This window comes from Artibeus jamaicensis, unplaced genomic scaffold (assembly GCF_021234435.1).
Source record: "Artibeus jamaicensis isolate MK-2021 breed Jamaican fruit bat unplaced genomic scaffold, CSHL_Jam_final contig_851, whole genome shotgun sequence".
In the NCBI taxonomy this organism is placed as follows: Eukaryota; Metazoa; Chordata; class Mammalia; order Chiroptera; family Phyllostomidae; genus Artibeus; species Artibeus jamaicensis.
Window position 1 is genome coordinate 12,495,215 of NW_026521986.1, and position 15,554 is coordinate 12,510,768.

Genomic DNA, 15,554 nt, shown 5'->3' on the forward strand with positions numbered 1-15,554 from the left:
TAAGAGGTTTCTGCCTGCCTGTCTGAAACAGAGGGCCTGGAAACAGCAAGGTCCCCTGGACCAGGAGGCAGAGCACAGGGCCAAGGGGGCAGCGGCAGGTGGGTCTAAGACACAAGTGCCAGCACAGCCGGTCTGTGATTCAGGATTCCCATAGAGTCCACCCTCTGCTATTTCCCATTCCTGGATCCCAGGAAAATAATGTCTCTTTTAGCCAACTAAAGGAAAAAAAAAAAAAAAAAAAAGCCGAGTCCCAGTATTTTGAGCCACACTATTCTGGGACTGTAAACAAGTGAAGCCGCCAAGCAACGTGATGGGTGTTCTTAAAGGAACGGTCCCAGGGAGATGCGGTCCACCACTGCCTGTGCTGAGGGAGGGACACAGAGGCCGTGTCCCCGGCCTCCCATTTCAGAGGGGCCCGCAGCTGTCCGTTTCTGAGTCGAGAGGGGCCTGGCCCAGTGGACATTTACTTAGCTTCTCACTGACCCCCCGGGGCTCACTTGGCTTCCCTAACACCCTGCATCAGTGGACTGAGCTTCAAGAGTTTTTTAGTGTGAGAAACCCTGGTTCTCCCAATGTGCCAGTCAGGGGGTCAGTCAGCAGGAGGGGGAACCAGGTAACATTTCTTGTCAGTCTGCTGCTGTTCTCTTGGAAAGAGGACAGTTATAGGAAGTTGGTAGAAAGGAGATAAAGAGCATGGGGTGATTATGAAAAGAAAGGAAAACTTGTATGGGGTTTAAATGAATGTGAACCTAAGGATGAAGAGAAAAATGACTTTGAGTTTAGAATCTTTTTCTCTCTTACTAATAAACATTCTGATAAGATGTCTGACTCCTCACAAGACCCAACAGATAAGAAAATACTATCCTCTTCCTCTCCTGAGAACCCTAATTATTAGAACTTTATTCTTCTAACTTTTGAATTATTTGCTAAGGGTGTTGTCTCTAAAGATTATAGATGACTTGTTTTTATTATGGGCTGTAAAAAATGGATCCCTAAGTCCTTTGGTTTTCCTGGTACAATTAATTCCACTGAGACCCAGAAACAGCAATGAACACAACCCAGAAAGTCTAACCATTTCACTAGAGAGGTTACAAAATATGCCAAAAGAAAATATTGCTTTTACCTAGTTTACTTCTTAGGAGTGAACAGAACCAAAAGAGAGAGTGGGGAGAAAATGGTGTAGCGATTAAAATGTTTTGCTCCTGATAGATTTTCACTTCACTAGAACCCAGGTCTCCCACTGGACCAAAGCTTTATCTCTTAGGTCAGTTTCTCAATCTCGCCACTACTGACATTTTGTACCAGATAATTCTTTGTGTGGGGAGCATCCCATTCATTGTGAATACTTAGCAGCCACTGGCCTCTACCCACTAGCCAATAACACATCTCCCTCCACCACCCCCATCGCTGACAACCAAAGATGTCTTCCAACATTGCCAAATGCCTCCTAAGGAAGCAAAATCACTCCTGGCTGAGAATCACCAACTGGTTGAGAATCACTCCTGGTTGAGAATCAGTGTTATTTGTGTTAGATAACACCAAATGAGATTAATTTAGCTCTCTTTATTGAGCAAATTAGGTTCTTAAACACTTTTATCAATTCAATAAAATCTGGGGTATTAAGCAGGTATTATTTGCATACACCAAACGCCTAGGAATCACCACAGAGTTCTCTGATCTCCTCACCCCTCCACCCACTATATCAGCAGCATTCCTATTTCACATCCAAACTTTGTCCCACATTCATCAATGTTTCCCACCCCTCCAAGTCGATGATAACACCACATCTTGCCTCACATTGTGCAATAGGCCTCCTAAGTGGTTTCACTGCTTTCATTTTTGCCCCTCTACAATCACCGAAATCTCGTCTTCACTACACTACACTACACACTACACTACAAGAGCCACCTCTTAAAAAGTTCTATCAGCCCTGCCTGGTATGGCTCAGTGGGTTGAGCACCAACCAGAGAATCAAAGGGTTGCCAGTAGATACCTAGTCAGGGCATGTGCTTGGGTTGCAGGTCAGGTCCCAACTGGTTGATGTATTGCTCACACATCAGTGTTTTTCTCCCTTTCTTTCTCCCTCCTTCCCATCTGTCTAAAAATAATAAAATCTTTTTTAAAAAGTTCTATCAGATCAGATGACTTTCTAGCATAAAGCAGACTGGCGTTTCCCGTTACTCTTATAATCTATACTCATTTCTATGGTCCACAAGGCCCCATGTGAGCCGGCACCTGCTTACCTCTGCACTTCTTTCCTTGCCACTCTCTCCAACTCACTCCAGCCACACCCGCACAATCAAACTTGCCGTCCCACCTTCCTTTTGTTCCCATTTCCCTCTGGGGTCTATTTGCCCAGGTGATATTAACCATCAGGTCTTCACTTAAAAGTTATCTCTACAATAAAACCTTTCCTGACTACCCTGCAAGACGGGCTTCGAAGTCACTCTTCCTTAATCCTACTTACTACTTCTAAACCATCTTTTTATGTGTCTCCCATGTATGAACTGTGCTTTCCTCACTTTAATGGTCAGTTCTATGGGGGCATGGACCAAGTCTTATTAGTCATGTAACGTTGGAACCCAGAAAGTGCCCAGCACATAACATATGGTCAGTAAATGTGATGAATTATTGAATGGCTTTGGCTAGCAGGCCAAAAAGGAGTTTCTGCTTCTGAGACCAAAAGTCAGTCTTTCCTCCAACTTATCATTCTAGTACACACTCAAATGACAACAAGGTAATAGTCAAATCTCCACTTCTACAAGGGAACTTTTGGTTGTTTTAGGTTTTCTAAAAGACAATGAATACTTGAATCACAAGCAACAAATCTTAGGAGACTCTAGGCCAGGAGTGTTGAACTCATTTTCACCAGGGCCCACATCAGCCTTGAGGTTACTTGATCAAAGGGCCAAAATAATTTTAGGACTGTATAAACGTAACTACTCCTTAACTGTTAAGGAGTTGAAATTATACTCACTCCTTTGAAGGCAACCTCGAGGCTGATGTGGCCCCCAGTGAAAATGAGTTTGACACCCCTACTCTAGGCCATAGAATTTGAGGAAATCACACATAACATTAATTGCCAACAAGCTGCTACAATAATCCTTATGTACTAAACTGAAAACGATCAAAACCCACAAATGCCTAGGAACAAGAAAAGGAAAACAAAGTTGGAGCCTAACTTCATAGAATATTGCTACGAGGAAGGAGATGCTCAACGACAACAGTCTTACATTTATACAGAACTAGGCTTCATTTGATTCTCGCAGCAGCCATGAGTAACCAGTGAGCTGATGATGCTCTTGACCATCTGAAGCTTAATCGGAAAGTTTAACTGACTTTTGTCAGAGACAGCAGGAGTGTCACAAAGCAAGGAGCGCTTTTTTTTAAAGATTTATTATTTATTTATTTTTAGAGAGGGGGAAAGAAGGGAAAAGGAGACGGAGAGAAACACTGATTAGTTGCCTCTCGTGTGTGCTGCACCCAGAGACCAAACCTGCAACCCAGGCACATGTCCTGACTGGGAATCAAATCAGCAATCTTCTGGTTCGCAGAACGATGCCCAATCAACTGAGCCACATTGGTCAGGACACAAAGCAAGGATCTTAGAGCCAGATACCTGTGTTCAAATCCTCTGCCATATCTCTCAGTGCTTCAATGTCCTCATCTATAAAATACAAGTGCTATAGATGGAATGTTTGTATCCCCTCCAAAATTCATATATTGAAACCTACCCCCCCCAGTGTGATGATATTAGCAGGTGGGGGCCCTTAGAAGTGATTAGGTCATTAGGGTAGCCCTCACGAATGGGATTATATGGGTCCCTTATAAAAGACACCCAAGAGAGCTCCCTTCTGCCATGTAAGGACAGGGAGAAGACAGCTATGAACGAGGCCCTCATCAGACACTGAATCTGTTGGTGCCATAATCTTGAACTTCCCAGCCTCTAGAACTGTGAGAAATTAACTTCTGTTTGTCCTTAAACCACCCAGTCTATGGTATTCTGTTACAGCAGCCCCAACTGATGAAGACACACAACTCACTTCATTCATATGTGATAACCGGAAACTGCCCACTCCCACCAAAGATGTCTACATTCTAATCCCTAGAACCTGTAAATATGTCACTGTATGTGGCAAAGAGACTTGGCAAATGTGATTAAATTAAGGACACCGAGGTGGAGAAATTATGCTGGATTATCCACGTGGATCCAGTGTAATCACAAAGATCCTTGCAAGAGGGAGACAGGAGGGCTACAGACAGAGAAGGCAATGTGACAACAAAGGAGAGAGACAGAGGAATCGGAAGGTGTTGTACTGCTGGCTTTGAAGTTGGACCCCAATAGGGCCACGGACTAAAGAATGCAGGAGGCCTCTGGAAGCTAGAAAAGACAATGAAACAAATTCTTCCCTTGAAGAGAAACACAGCCCTACTGACTCATGTTTAGGACTTCTGACTTACTTTAAGCGGTAAGAAACTAATACACAGAGTTATCATCAGGATTTAACAGGCTCATAGTTGTAAAGTACCAAGAAGAGTCCCTAGCACCAGAATAAGAGCTCTTTAAATTTTAGCTATTATGAACCAAGACCAGAACCCAAGGAAGATTCACAGAAGTACTGCAGGCTGAAAAAATAAGGTTCAGAAATTTGGAAATTTCTAAATTTAAAATGTAAGATTCCACTTCTAAACAGATCCATAGGCTAGTCAATACATTCTTTTTTTTTTTTTAAGATTTTATTTATTTATCTTTAGAGGGGAAAGGAAGGAAAGAAGGAGAGAAACATCAATGCATGGTTGCTTCTCATGCATCCCCTAACTGGGAACTGGCCTACAACCCAGGCATGCGCCTTGACTGGGAATCGAACTGCGGTTGTTTGGGTCGCAGGCCCACAATCAATCCACTGAGCTACACCAGCTAGAGCTAGTCAATACACTCTTGTTTGTAGTAACTTAAATATCCATTAATAGACTAAAATTATGGACAAACCATTCAACAAAATGCTAGGCAGCCTTTAAATAATGAGGCAGACCTCTATGCACTGATCATGGAAGTTCTATGAGATGTATCTTTTAGTGAAGAAAAGCCAAGGACAGAACAGAAAGTTTATTAGGTTTGATTTCTGTTGAAAAATTAAAAGGATACAAACATACATACATAAGTACACATGAAATAAATTCTAGAACAGCACGCCACAACCCACTAATGGCGACTGCTTGAAGATAAGACTACGGGCATGGAGCTGGGGCTCTTGCTATTGAATGTCCTTTTATATTATTTTAGTTGTTTCTTTTTTTTTACTGGGTATGAGTGTGATACCCATTTTTAAGAAACTGAAGCTTGGATGTGACATTGCCGACCAACCAAGTATTGCAGTGCCCGCCACTGCACATGATATGGGTATAAAACATGGCCCCGCTCTCCGGGAGTTTACACTCTAGCTAGCAGACTTCATAATCTAGACTTGTATCAGGCAATCATTTAATTGTTTAGACATTTACATCAGAAAACTGAACTAGATATTTTGTCAAAGTACTTTCCACTTATGACTCTCAGAGAATAAATCACAGCCTAAAATTCTATGTCCAGTCCATTAGTCCCAACCAACGCTGCTTGTGATTACTAAACTATTATTTCCTGGGAAGTGGCCTGTGTTTGTAAAGAGAGAAATCTTTACAAACAACCCAATTCAATACACATTATACACTACAAGAAAAAAAGATGGACAAATACCATTTTGGGGGTAGCTGGATTTACCTTCATTATACTTCCTTTTATTTCCCCAGTTCTCTACTACAGAACCTGTAACAATACTACAAGAAGAAAAAAGATACACATCCTTTTCCCCTCAAAAAGTATCCTTCTCAGCACCAACACCATATCCATGACGATTACTGGTTTGTCCCAAATCCTCCTCACTTTATGAAAGTGACGGCAATTTGAAACATGACCGTCCAAAGGCTGCCACTGATGGGCACTGGAGGCAGAACCAAGAAGAATCATCCAAATCAAGTGCTCCGTTTAGAAAACATTTAGTCCTGCTGTCACCCAATTAGAGCATAGTTCATAATGAAGATATTACTGCTAATGAGGGAGGCAGACTGGGATCTGCGTCACTTTTCATAACTGTATGAGTTCCTTTCAGCCAATAAAAGTCTGTCTTAGCAAAGTTTTTAGTTGACAGTGGAAGTATAGTAGTTCCCCTTTGTCCATGGTTTTGCTTTCCAGTTTTACTTACTTACCATCAGCCATGTTCCAAAAATGTTAAATGGAAAGTTCCAGCCCTGGCTGGTGTGGCTCAGGTGATTGAGTGCCGGCTGTGAACCAAAAGGTTGATGGTTTGATTCCCAGCCAGGACACATGCCTGGGTTGTGGTCTAGGTCCCTAGTTGGAGGCATGTGAGAGGCAACTGATCTCTCACAAAACACTGTTTCCCTCCTTCTCTGTCTCCCTCCCCTCACCTCTCTCCGAAAATAAATAAAATCTTTTTAAAAAAGAGAAAATTCCAGAAATAAACAATTCATAAGTTTTAAGTTGTGCGCTGTTCTGGGTAGTGTGATGAAATCACTCACTATCCCACCTGGGACATGAATTACTGCTGTGTCCAGTGTGAACACACAGTACAATCAGAGATTCTGAGAGACCACATTCACATACCTCTTTCTACAGTACATGGTAATAGTTGTTCTACTTTATTACTAGTTATTGTTGTTCATCTCTTACTATGCCTAATTCATTAATTAAAGTTTATCCTGGGAAAAAACAGTGTACATAGGGGGCCAGTACTATCCGTAGTTTGAGGCATCCACTGGAGGTTTGGGGATGTATACTCTGTGGAAAAGGGGGCACTATCCACCCTTAGGAATCATGATGTAATTCATTTCCATAAGCTCATCCAAGAAATAAAAACACAGAGATGAAATACTTAGTGGGTAATTGCAGAGTTTTTCAAATGGTGAATTTACACCAGTGCTCCTATAATCTAACGACTGGAGGAGTCATCACTGATAAAAGAACTGAGTCAACGCACCACAAACACTGATACAAAAACAACAGACTGGTCGTGGACACTATGTGCGGGGCCCTATGACGAGTCCTGTCCATTCCTACTCTATTTGCATCCCTGACTACTACCATGAAGTAGAAATGAAACTGAGGCACGGAGCTTAAATAACGTGCCCATGATTCTAGAGCCAGTCAGTAAGTGCTGCAGTCAGAATATGAATTCAAGCAGTCTTCATTCGAAAGCATAGGCCTTACACTACCTTGTATTACCTCACTGGAAAGCATAAACATTACACTACCCCTTCCCCAATCATCCCTGTCATGCACTACCCTCTCCCCAACTTGGAATCCTCCTGTAATCCCAGATGCCTTCACTGGCTTTTACAGATCAGAAGCCTGTACATGAAAATAAGAGCCCATCTGAAAAGAGTGCTGTCCTTATCAAGTGCCACTTTTTAAAGACCTGCCTCTCACAGCCAAGACCGCAGGTTTATGACTTACTGCGTAGCACTCCCATGGGACTTCCTGTTAGTGTTTCTTTCCTTGCACATGTACAATCCCTCATCATTCATTTATTCACAACTTGCCAAAGTGCTCTCCTCATTCAGAAAACTGTTCTAAATCGGTTCTTTCTAATAATGTCAGCTACCATATACTGAACTAAGGTTCAGAGGGGTAAAGAAATTCAGCTCAAGGTCAGACTGCTGGTAACTAAACCTGACTCCTTGCAACTTAAGCTTTCAAGGGTCTTGCTTTTTAATGATTAAAATGTGGGCTCCTCCTGGTCTTTCCTTTTGAGAGCTACCTTCCAACAACAGATCTGCCCCACTACCACATGAGTTCTCAAGTGCTTACCTGAATTTCTTCGTTTTCATCTACTAGGAGGAAACTCACAACCTTCTCAGTCATCTTCTTCCTCTTGGTCTCCTCATCCATCTCTTCCTCTTCCAGTAACTCCTGGACCTTAGTGACATTGTACACAGTAACGGGGTGTCTCCTCTTGTTGCCACCAGAATGGGTCCTCTTCTGGCACTCCAGGCACAAGTTGATTTTACAGGTCTGGCACCTCACGGCTGCCCTCTGCCTAACACCCGGCGAATGCCCGTTGGGGCCCTTGCAGGGGTCACAGTAAGGGATGTGGCCAGGTTTGAGTCTTATCCGCTCATGGTTCCTCAGGCGCTCCTGCCGGTGGAGCTCCTCCTCGCAGCGGAGACACTGCAGGCTGCAGCACTCGTCGCACTCGAAGACAGCTTCGTCAGTCCCGCTGCAGGCGTAACTTTCCTGGCACATTAGCCCTGGATTCAGGCCCTTCTGTGCTGGGGAAGTCTGAGTGCTCATACTCAGATTGGTAAGGAAATCACCCACCATAAAACAGTCACTGGGCTTTCCCCCAGGAGTGAATACGAAGGCTTTGAGTCTGAAGACTGCACAGAAAATACCACAGGGTTCTTTCTGAACACCTTAAGCACACACACACAAATACACACCGTGGTGTCCCATTAGAATTCTGCAATCACAAATGTTTGAATTTTTTATTTCGTTTCCAAAACTCCTGTATCAGCAGCAATGTTGATTCGGTTTGATGGTTTCATCCTCCATGAAGTGCAGACAAATCTGTGGTCAAAATTAACTTGGAGGGGTCTTTTATGGCTATCTGAGAGAGAGCTGATGGGTTCAGTGAGATGGGCTCATGCATTGGGCTTCAAGCACAAGGTTCTGGTAATCAAAGAGAGTGGTCAGGAACTCTTCAATATAATCCAATCTGAAGTCAATATTTCAGGGGATACCTAGAGTAGAGGGAGAAAAAATTTTCACTCATCTGAAAATAGTAGTGTACCTTGAAAACCAAGATTGTGATTAAACACAACACCAAAGCTCCTGTAAGAACTCTCATTCTTGCTTGTAAAATGTACACTGGTTCATTCTGATCCTAGCAATTTCTTCTCAAAATCAGGGTCAAGGGCCCTTTTGAAAACAGCCACTACCTCTAGACCCAAGGTATATAAGAAAAAGACTTTGCTGCTTTACTTCCCAGACTAAAATGCTCTGTTCAGACCTGGCTGGTATAGCTCAGTGGATTGAGTGCAGGCCTGCAAATCACACGACCACGGTTCGATTCCCAGTCAGGGCACATGCCTGGGTTGCAGGACAGTTCCCAGCAGGGGACACAAGAGAGGCAACCATACCTCTGTTAAGTTATAAAATTCAGATTAAAAATCACTAAAAAAGTCCTTGGAGGTACAGACCCACACCCCACGTGCACCGTCCAATTGGAAGAGGTGGAAAAAGAAGTCTGTAAAAAAGCTTTTTAAAAATGATAGTAACAATAATCTTTAGCTACATCCAAGTTCCAGAGTTGTTTCGACTGTAGACAGATGCCTGTTAATGACTCTAAACATGGAAACAAGAGTCACCATTTCATGTTTGAAAACAATAAAAAACAATTACTGTACTTCCTTTGTCCCTCCTCTAACTGCAAAAAAAGGGAGCAACAGGAGACAGAATTCCTTCACTAGGACACAGGGAAAAGCCAGACCTGCAGTGAGTTGAAACAATTTTTCTCTTTGTTACTCAGAAACTTAAAAATAACTTAAAAAAAAAAAAAAAAAGAACTGGGCCAGGAAAGGGGCTTTTGTCACTTCTACAATTATATACCTAACTCCCCTTAGCCTTGACACCCATTCTAATGCCCCAACCAAATGCGAAGGCCTCCTTGCAGATGTTCCCTACTCCTCCTCCACAGTAATCAATCTATCAATCTTATTTTCAGATAAACAAGGAAGGCAAAGGAGTGACTAGGAGACCTTATTTACACCCTAACCTCAGAAGTGCCCAACCAGCTCCCACACGGAAACAAAAATCAAAACCTGTCACAATTGAGAAAAACATAAAATCAGCCTTCAAAAGAACACCTCACCGCCTGCCAGGCAAAGCAAACAATCTGCCCACTTTGCCCCCTGCACCTCGACATCTCTCTCCTGCCGGGGATTCCTCACCCTTCCTTCCTCCCCGGCAACACCACCACAACCCGAGGGGTAGGAGCAGAGTCTAAGAACAAAGAAGGTCCCCCCAAATCCTCCACAAACGCTGGCAGGGGCCAGAGCCAAATCCATTGTTTATGCCACCCCGCCCCCACCACAGCCGCACCCGCCACCCCACCCCCCCTCGGGTGCAGCCCGAGCTCCACGACTATCACTCGCCCAGCATAGGGCCGTGCCCGTCCCTCCCCGCCCACGGTGGCCCGGGGACCCCACCACTGAGCAGATCGGCCGCGGCCAGGCGGTGTCTGGGGACCGCAGGGCGCCGGTGGGGGCGGGGGCTGTTCCTCAAGATACCGGTGGATCCATCCTCATCTCCATCTCCGCCCCCCTCCTCCTTCGCTGCCTCCCGGGCTTCCTCCTCTCCTGTTGTCAGTTGGGATCAGCTGATCGGAGTGAACTTCACCCAGCTCAGACTAACAGGAAGGCATGAACGGTGCAGCCCGGGGAGGGAGGAGAGAGAGGGTGGAGCCCCACACTTGCGAAGGCGGAGAAAGGTACGCACAGCTTCCTGGGTAATGTAGTTCTCCTGAGGCGCATCCTTCCCAGCACCCCGGAAGTGGAGGCCCTGAGGGACTACAACTCCCGGTACCGAAGAGACTGCTTTTGCGAGGAGGTGGAGCCGGCAAGCTCTCAAGCGTTTCGGGAGTTGGAGTATTTGCGTTGACTTGGTTTCTGTTGGTTTCAGAGTGTTTCGGCAGTGGCCTAAAAGGAATGACGTTAAATTAGAGGACTGATGTAATGTGTAGTATGGGAGAGGTAATTGTATTTTAAGTAACCGCTATTGCCCACAACTCCTTCAGAAATGTATAAAAACAGGCAGTCCTCACTTCCCCAATTTCACTTTGTACAAACTAGGGGAAAAAAACAAAGACTTGAGAACAGAATAAAAGTGGTCTTGGGTGAGTTTTGTTTTCCTTTGACGCTTATTCACCAAGCCTACCATTAATTTTTTCCTACCCTTTATTTTTCTGACCTTTACTTATATAGTTTCTGAATTTTGATTAATTTTTAAGTCAAACGGTGTAGGAGGTATTTTCAGATAAGCTTTTAGGCTACAGTGCAGGCTAATGGTTAACAGTGTTATCTGGCTTTATGTAAAAGTCCGTATATTTGTTTAGTGTTTTCAGTTTGGAGGCTTTTTTTGTCTGCCTGAATCTTGAAACAACACTGAAAGTCGGATGTAATGAAAAGAGCAGTGATCTGAGATGCCAAAAACTTGAAGCTTGTTCTAGGGTAAGTCACTCAACCTTTCTTACAGTTGAAGAAACTGTACTGGGTGAACTCTGAAATCTCTGCCAATTCTAACGTTCTATGATTATATCTTGATAAGTGTTAACCCAGGAGAGAATACTAAGGTTGAGTGACTTGTCAAGGTCACACAGCAAATTTTTGACAAAGCTAGGACGAGAACCCATCTCCTGATTTAGTCACATACTCTTTTACCAGATGATTCAAAGTACACAATTAGACCAATGGTAAAAAACCAAATTTACATAATAATGATTGAGCATGTATGAGGGTTATATTGCTGAAAACTGTTTTCAAGACTGGGCAGGTAGCCAGTCATTGGACTAACTGCACAACATGACTGAAAAGTTTTGTCCTAGGCCACATTACATACTAGGATATTAAGAGCTAAGCTGTTTGTAGCACTTTAAAACTTCAAAGTCTTAAAGAGGAAAAAGGAAAGGAGGAATTTTAGAAAATTAAGATAACAGGTCTTCAGCTAAGCTCCTGAGAGTGGCTAATCTGCTGTGAAATTTCCCTAGAGGGTTCTATTCCTAGACTACTACTATAACTTTTTGTAGCCCTAATAATTTTTGCTTAGTAATTATAAAATGAGAATATTAACATATCCTGGAAATAAAGTGGTATTTAATCATTTTAAAGCCAAAACTACCTATTTAAAAGTGTATTTTTTTAAGTTATAAGAACCCCATAAACTGTGGAAAATGGTTGCCTCCAAGGAGTGTACTAAGGTGAGCGAGAAGACTTCCTTTAAATACATTTATACTCTTGAAATTTTTTACTATGTAAGTGCAATATGTCAATAGTTTTTAAAAACTAGGTTTTAAAGATTTATTGATTTTAGAGAGAGAGAGGAAGGGAAGGAGGGAGGAAAAAAGAGAGAGAAACATGCATTTGTTAATTTGTTGTCTCACTTATTTATGCATTCACTGGTTGATTCTTGCATGTGCCCTGACCAGGGATCAAACTTTCAACCTTTTCAATATTGGGACAATGCTCTGACCCAAATGAGCTACCCAGCCAGGGCCAAAACTAGTTTATTTTTATTTTTTAACAGATAATTGGAATTATCAGGTCTGTTTATGTTGGTTGTTTTTACTCATTCTCATTTTTTTGTGGGTATGTGCTTAATTTTTTTACTATGAGCTGGGTTTTCCTTGGAAAATTATGTCTGGAATTTTTTTGAGGCCTAGGGTATAAGTTAATTCCTCCAGAGAGGATTTGCTTTCAATTCTGCCAGGTGGGACCATTTTAAACTATATTCATTGTTTGGGACTTTTTTTTTTAACCATTAAGAGATGTATATTTGGGTTGTATATCCCTGAAAGGACTTTTATAGATTCAGTGCCCCTCCACAACTTCCAGAAATCTCTCCCTTCCAAGACAACTTTCTTTCCAGTCTGTCCAGTGGGGATGTGTTTACTTGCAATTCACCCTTACATTGAAACTGTAGCACTTTGAGGTTCCAGTCTGTCTCACTTGCCCCATGAGACCTAGAAAAACCAAGCTTAAGTTGACAAGTAAGGTAAATGCCCTAGGGTAAAAGTGACATAACTGTACTACTTACTCTTTAGATCCTGCCTTCACCTAGATTTTGGTCTGATAATTCTTTATCTTCTTGTTGACTCCTTCCATATGTTACGAACATGTGCCCTGGCTAGTGTGGCTTAGTGGATTGAGTGCCAACCTGCAAACCAAAGGCTCACTGGTTTGATTCCCAGGCAGCGCACATGCCTGGGTGGCAGGCCAGATCCCCAGTGGGGGGCGTGCGAGAGGGAACCACACATTGATGTTTCTTTCCCTGTCTTTCTCCCTCCCTTCCCCTCTGCCTAAAAATAAATATATAAAATACTTTTTAAAAAAGACATATGTATCCATATATCTCTGCATCATTACTTACAATACCAAGATAAGGAAGCAACCTAAGTGCCTGTCCACAGATGAATGGATACAGAAGAAGTGGACTCTGGCCCAGCAGCTCAGTTGGTTAGAGCATCATCCTGATACACCAAGATTGTAGGTTCAATCCCCAATCAGGGCACATATAAGAATCAACATCTCCAGTCAAAGTACATACAATAATCAATCACTAAATGCACAAATAAGTGGAACAACAAATCAGTGTTTCTCTCTCTCTCCCTCCTTCCCCTCCCCTCTCTCTAAAAATAAATACATACAATAGTAAAAAGAAAAAAGAAAAGACAACCCCCAGAATGGGAAAAATATTTGCAAATCATATATCTAATAAGGGTCTATTATTCAGAATATATTTTAAAAACTATTAAAACTTAATAAAAAGTCAAATAACCAAATGAAAAGTGGTCAAAGGACTTAAATATTCTCCGAAGAAGATATACAAATAGCTAGCAAGCACATCAAAAGATGTTCAACGTCATTAGTCGTTATCAGGAAATGCAAATGAAAACCCCTAAGAACTGCCACTTCACACCCAATAGGACAGGTATAGTTAGAAAGAAAAAAAACAATAGCCCTGGCTGGTGTAGCTCAGTGGATTGAGTGCAGGCCTGCGAACCAGATGATCACGGTTCAATTCCCAGTCAGGGCACATTCGTGGGTTGCAGGCGAGTTCCCAGCAAGGGGTGCACCAGAAGCAACCATACATTGATATTTCTCTCCCTTTCTCCTTCCCTTCCCCTCTAAACATAAATAAATAAAATTCTTTAAAAAAAAGAAAGAAAAAAACAGCCCTGGCTGGTATAGCTCAGTGGATTGAGTGCGGGCCTGCAAATCAAAGGATCACAGTTTGATTTCCAGTCAGGGCACATGTGTGGGTTGCAGGCCAGTTCCCAGCAGGGGACCCACAGGAGGCAACCATACATTGATACTTCTCTCCTCTCCTTCCCTTCCCCCCTAAAGATAAATGAATAAAATCTTTTTTTTTTAAAAAAAAGAAAGAAAAACAATAACAAGTGCTGGCAGGGATGAGGACAAATCGGAATACTCAGACTTTGCTGTTAGGAATTAGAAAAGATGCAGCTGCTATAAAAAATAGTTTGGTCACAGTGACTGGTGAGGCTCATTTGTTTGGGCGTCATCCCACAAAGCAAAAGGTCGCCAGTTCAAACCCTGATCAGGGCACATGCCTATGTCTCAGGTTCTGTCCCTGGTAGAGTCACGCAGGTCAAGGCGCATATCAAAAGCAACCAATCAGTGTTTTTCTTTCACATCAATGTTTCTTTCCCTCTCTTTCTGCCCCCTTACCCTCTCTAAAAATAAATAAAACCTTGAAAACATTAGAAAACAGTTTGGCATTTCCTTAAAAAGTTAAATATGGAACTACCATGTGATCCCATAATTCCATTCCTAGCACTATATCCAAGAGAACTGAAAAATGTCATCAAACAAAAACTTATACTCAAATGTCCATAGTGGCATTATTCATGGTGGAAACAATTCCAACCTCTGTTAGTTGATGGACAAAACATAATTGATGAATGAATAAATAAAATGTGGCATAGCCATACAACAGCATTATCATTCAGCTGTAAGGAGGAGTGAAGGACCGTCACATGGCACCCAGTGAATGAACTTTAAAAACATGCTAAGTGAAAGAAGCTAGACACAAAAGTCCACATATTCTATGCTTTTATTTACAAGAAGTTCCTAGAAGAGGCAAATGCATAGAGACAGAAAATAATTAGTGGTTGTCAGGGGTTGTGGGAAGTAAGGAGTGACTGATCAAATGTGTGCAGAGTTTCTATTAGGGGTGGTGAGAATGTTCCAGAATTAGTAGTGATTGTTGAACGATATTGTGAAGACAATACACTAAAAGCTACTGAATTATACACTTTAAACTGTTTAAAATGGTGAATTTCACATAAATTGAACTTCAGAAACATCCCAGCCAGTGTAGTTCAGTTTGTTTGAACATTGTCCCAACACGCCGAGGTTGGAAGTTTGATCCCTAATCAGGGCACATACAAGGATCAACCAGTGAATGCATAAATAAGTGGAATAACAAATCTCAGTTTCTCTCTCTCTCTCTCTAAATCAGAAGGAAGAAAAAAACAGGGGAAACAACAAGTGCAGAACTAGCTCAATTTGAGTTTGATGGCCCAAGGAATATGGTAATGCACAGACTCAGGTAGCTGACCAATAAGAAAAGGGAAGTCAAGTGATCTAGGGTCAAGATGTGGATGAAGGAACCGATAGTTGTTTAAGCCCTAAGAGTAGAATAGTCAGCTGTGGAATCAGAGTAAGAGGGGAGAAAGTCCTGCTATAGAACCCTGAGGAAGACC

General features: G+C 42.4%; 1 protein-coding gene across 2 annotated transcripts in view; it reads right to left on the minus strand.

The window, feature by feature from the left end:
* Positions 1 to 10,493, minus strand: part of ZFYVE1 (zinc finger FYVE-type containing 1) — a 46,000-nt gene extending 35,507 nt beyond the window's left edge. The window contains exons 1-2 of one of the 2 annotated variants that reach the window (XM_037127671.2): positions 10,342 to 10,493; positions 7,862 to 8,793 (exon numbers count right to left, since the gene is read on the minus strand). In XM_037127671.2, coding sequence (XP_036983566.2) covers positions 7,862 to 8,374 — 513 coding nt within the window. In that variant the 5' untranslated portion in view covers positions 8,375 to 8,793; positions 10,342 to 10,493. Of the gene's footprint in view, positions 1 to 7,861; positions 8,794 to 10,260 lie in introns of both variants that reach the window. The other variant, XM_037127662.2, reaches the window with a different exon arrangement.
* Positions 10,494 to 15,554: the final 5,061 nt, after the last annotated feature.